General features: G+C 47.0%; 1 protein-coding gene across 1 annotated transcript in view; it reads left to right on the top strand.

Annotated features, from left to right (window-relative positions):
* The window catches only part of Dscam1 (Down syndrome cell adhesion molecule 1), a 365478-nt gene that overhangs the window by 248080 nt on the left and 112398 nt on the right, over positions 1-5000 (top strand). Inside the window, 1 exon segment of the mRNA XM_086548222.1 lies at positions 3857-3980. Coding sequence (XP_086404348.1) covers positions 3857-3980 — 124 coding nt within the window.

Here is a 5000-nt window from a genome sequence, read left to right as displayed (position 1 = left end):
ATTTATTTATATGTGATATTTTTGCGGGTGCTCATTACGGAGGTCGATTTGATTCGATTTATACGTACTGTAACGGAGACCAGACACTCGGTATCGCGAAGCGGCAGGTGGTGTACCTTATCATAGTGGTTCCATGTAGGGTGTAGAATATCCCATGTAATATCTAAAGACCTACGCTCCCTCACTCCTCTATAAGATCCCGTGGGAACTTCCGCCCCGAAGTTCCCGTCTAAGGAGAAACTGGTGAACGAGATCAAGTACGCGGGCACGAGCTTCACCCTCTTCTGCACCGTGCAGGCCTCGCCCCCGCCGCAGCACAGGTAATGGGGACGCTGAGTGCCTACTTGCTAAAGGATTGGTGTTTTATTTTTGTTCATCATTTTCATGTTTTTACGTGTGTGGCTTTTAAGACAATGTGGGATTTGGGAACTGGATTGATAGTGGCCTTGTTGTGTTTTATTTAGGACTTGTTGGTTTAAATTGCTTATGGAATCGTTAGCTTTGTATTTTGCTTGAAAATATATCCGCAGTACATCGTATACATCGGCTCTTTGCACAGTGGCTTCGCAAACTTGATATACAAGCAGGCGTTTAAGACACAGACACATGTCGGAGACGGCATACCATCTTATTTACACACAAAGAACGTTCAGAATGATCAGCCTCCTTGTTATCCTGATTACTCCGAGAAAGGGAATTGAAACTTAGAAAGAGAAAAAGAGAAAAGAGAGACGGAAAATGGGGAAGGTACATATTAGCACTGCTCTTCACTCCCGTCACTGTTGGCGTTCAGATCCAGTGGGTTCCGCCGCGCCGAAATTCCCAAGCGGTAAAAAGATCGAGTTCCCTTCAGTAGGTGTCGGCAGCGCAGCCACCCTGCTGTGCGAAGCCTCCGCTCACCCCACGCCGAAGTTCAGGTAACTAATTACTTTTTGGCATCTGGTCGAGTTGCCTCGCCTTTCTTTCTTTCTTTTTCTCTCTCTCTCACTCTAGTGATAATAGTAATTGGTAATAGTGGTGGTAGTATTATCATTACTATTATCATTGTGCCTATGATTGAAATTATGATTATTGTTATTATTATTATTATTATTTATTTATTTATTATTATTATTATTGTTATTATTATTATTGTTATTATTATTATTATTACTATTATTATGATTATTATAATTATTATCATTATCATTGTTATTATTATCACATTATTACTATTACATCTACTACCACCACCACCACCACCACCACCACCACCACCACCACCACCACCACCACCACCACCACCACCACCACCACCACCACCACCACCACCACCACTACCACTACCACTACCACTACCACTACCACCACCTCTGCTATTACTGCTGCTGCTACTATAACTCCTGCTATTTTCATTACTATTTCATGTTGCCTTGATGTTATTCTTATTACCCTTCGACGCATTATGTAGAGCTTCTTACATATTGTACATTAACAACAGAAGAAATGTAAGAGAGAGAGAGAGAGAGAGAGAGAGAGAGAGAGAGAGAGAGAGAGAGAGAGAGAGAGAGAGAGAGAGAGAGAGAGAGAGAGAGAGAGAGAGAGAGAGAGGGGGGAGGGGGATGACAGAGAGAGAGAGAGAGAGAATGCAGATAGTGAAGGAAGGGTTTGCGCTCACACAAGGTCAGGCCTGCAAATCTATCCTCTTTAAGCCACCTCGCACTTACTCACTCCTTCACTCACTCACTTACTTACATATTTATCTATTTACGTGCTCATATACTCACTCACTCACTTCTCTCTCTCTCTCTCTCTCTCTCTCTCTCTCTCTCTCTCTCTCTCTCTCTCTCTCTCTCTCTCTCTCTCTCTCTCTCTCTCTCTCGCTCTCTCGCTCTCTCTCACTCACTTTCCCATTAATTCACACTCTTTATCCCTCATTCTTGCTCTGTCACCATTACACGAAACTGATAGAATAAACTGGATAAACACGAACATAAAAATATCAGTTCAGCCTCACTCAGCGCTTCGGGTCTCAGGAGTCACGTGATCACGACACAAGCCGGGACAGACAGCCTGGCGCCCGGGAGTTTGTTGCCAAGTTTTTAATATATTTTCGTGCTGTTTTCGACTCAGCAGCGAGTGGGTGAAGAGGAGAGAGCAATAACTTTTGTTTTTGCGCTTTTCTTTGGATAATGTTATTGTTTCAGAATCGGATTTGCGTTTTTTTTTTATTGGAGGCAGTATTAAGCGTACGGCAGTAGGGGTGTTGATTTAACCAAGCCGATAACTGCTAGGGATGATCTGTGTCCCATTCGTTGGTTTATGTTTTTTTTTTTAATCTTTCGAAAATTGTTTCGTTTAGGTCACATTCAAAATCAGATGGGGTCAAAGAACCGTATCTCAACAACACAGTCTCCTTTTTTTCCCCCTTTACCTGGGTTGACCTTTTTCTCTCACACTGCTTAACCAGCTGGTGTGTCAGGTGGTCCTCCGCGCGTTCCACTCCATGCCCTCACGAATGTAGTCAAGGGCGATGTCGGTCTCGAACTTGCCCTCACTTGTGATGCCCAGGCCTTTCCACTGCCCACCTTCAGGTAAAAGAACTTGTCAGGCGTATACCTATTCTTCGGTAGGAGTGGTTAGAGCGTCCATACACGCATTTCTATACACACTTCGGGCTCCGTACACTTATTGATAAACATAGATACATACACACTCGTACATACTCGTACACACTCGTACACACTCGTAAATCCGCACTCTGAGGGGGTCTAGCGTCTCACATCCCGAGGCCAACACACAGACCCGATGTCGAGCGAGAAGCCGCAGGTGGCCATGACCGCGAGGCTGTCCACCAACATCCGGGAATCGGGCTCCAGCTTCGCGCTTCTGTGTCCGGCGCAGGCCCACCCTCTCCCGGCCTTCAGGTACGGTGCTGAGTTCTGTGTGTACGAGAGAGGGAATAAGTGTGTGAGTGAGTGCATGCGTGCGTGCGTGCAAACTCATTTTATGCCATCCCAACATCGGCGCTCCTCTACACGCACGAAATGACATCCTCGTCACCCTTTCCACCAAACTGGTTAACAGATGCACTGTCGAGCGGCCCTCCTAAGGTCCCGGCTCAGGCCCGCCTCAACCAGTACACCAAGGAGGGCGGAGAGAGCTTTGCCATCCTGTGTGAAGCCCAGGGATACCCGGTGCCGGTCTTCAAGTACGGTTTGTTGACTTGTGATTAAACTGACACACACATGATATGTACCTGAGAAGAAAGACATCTCATGTTTCCGTCGCTCCGCGCGTGTCAACGTTGCATTGTGTAGCATACAAAAATAAAACAAGACCTGGAAGAGGCAGTGCGGGAGGTAGGGGGAGTAAGGGAGGGAGGGAAGGAGACGGGTTTCGTCGCATGCAGGCGATGACGCAACACTTTTTTTTATGCAAAACGTGATTTATTGATGTTCCTTCCTGGTAACCAGATGCCCTGTCCAGTGGGCCGCCCAAGGTTTCTGAGGAAGTGAAGCTTCTTCAGTACACGAAGCATCGGGGCCAAGGCTTCGGCATGTTTTGCAAGGCTCAGGGCTATCCCGTACCCGCTTACAGGTAGGGAGGCTAGCAAGGCCGTTGGTAGTGATTGCTGTACAAAACTGTTTTGAAATTGTGTTCGAAGGATTTATGTAGCTATTTGCATAGGTTTGTTTGTTTATCTCTTTTAGTTTCACATATACTCTTTGAAGGTTATTACCATTCTAATTACCTTCAATATTAAAGAAGCATCGCATCTCGCTAGACCAGAAACATGTTTAACGCGAGCCCTGGGTACTCTAATCAAAAGCGGGCATAGATTAGGGCAAGGAAACTAACAAATAATCGGCGTCAGACGCCCTGTCGAGCGGGCCGCCCAAGGTTCCTCCCGTGGCCAAGTTTAACCAGTTCACCAAGCCTCAGGGAGAAAGCTTCGCCGTCCTGTGCGAAGCCCAGGGGTACCCGGTGCCCGTCTTCAGGTAAGTTCGTGTTTCCCGTTTGTGTGAGTCGAGGTCGAGGTCGAGTGCGACGGTCAGGTCTTAGGTAAGTTTTCTGGTCAGAGAAAACTTCTTTGTTAGGTCAGTTTTGCATTTATTTATTTTTTGTCTTTAGTTGGCATTTCCTCTTTTGTGGGCTAGACGTTATCTTGTAAGAGGGTTTAGATAAACGGTAAACCATATATCCGTCATTATAACTGTAGTAGTACCCGATTTCCGGCACACTGTATATGACACATATGACGCTCGAATGACACAAGGATACTTGCTTTTACTGAAGACGGGGTGGCAGGAGGGCCGCCCAAGGTGCCACGCAGGGCCCAGTATGACAAGCTGATGCAGAGTCAGGGCCTGGAAGTGGCACTCCTGTGTGAAGCCCAAGCACACCCGCTGCCGATGTTCAGGTTAGTCTCATGGAGGTCAAGAAGAGTTGCTAGAGAGATGGATCAGCATATGCAGGAGAGGTCGTCAGCTCTCTGATTTGATGTTCCTAAAACTCCTCCCAGCTTCGCAGGCTCTCTTGTCACTAGTGTCAGCTGTGAACAAATGTGGCGTCTTTGCACAATGTTGAAGCTTGTCCTGTCCAATTCTGCAGAGCCTGTGTCGAGCGAAGCCCCGAAGGTTTCAGAGTATGCTAAATCTCCAACCTTCGTGAGGGCGTCAGGCACCAGCTTCGCTCTCCTCTGCCCCGCCCAGGGCTTCCCCGTGCCACAGTTTAGGTACAATAAAAAAAATTAGAAATTACACTCGGCAAACCTTAGACCCGCCCTGCTTCAGGTTTCACATTAGTTAATTGCAGCTATGATATGTAATGAATTATTCTGAATTATGATAGAGCCTGTTGGTCTGGCCGCTCCACGTCTGTCCGTCAGCGAGCGGTTTGATGTGTCAGAAACGGGTGTGGGCGAACCCTCCACGCTCACATGTAAGGCCCAGGCGCATCCCACGCCCGAGTACAGGTCAGCAGCAACTGTTCCGTTAAGAGGGTAGAAATATCAAGAC

The sequence above is a fragment of the Penaeus japonicus genome, unplaced genomic scaffold (assembly GCF_977035675.1).
Source record: "Penaeus japonicus unplaced genomic scaffold, GWHDUDI00000001_assembly GWHDUDI00000002, whole genome shotgun sequence".
Classification (NCBI taxonomy): domain Eukaryota; kingdom Metazoa; phylum Arthropoda; class Malacostraca; order Decapoda; family Penaeidae; genus Penaeus; species Penaeus japonicus.
This window is presented reverse-complemented; position numbering and strand designations above follow the sequence as displayed.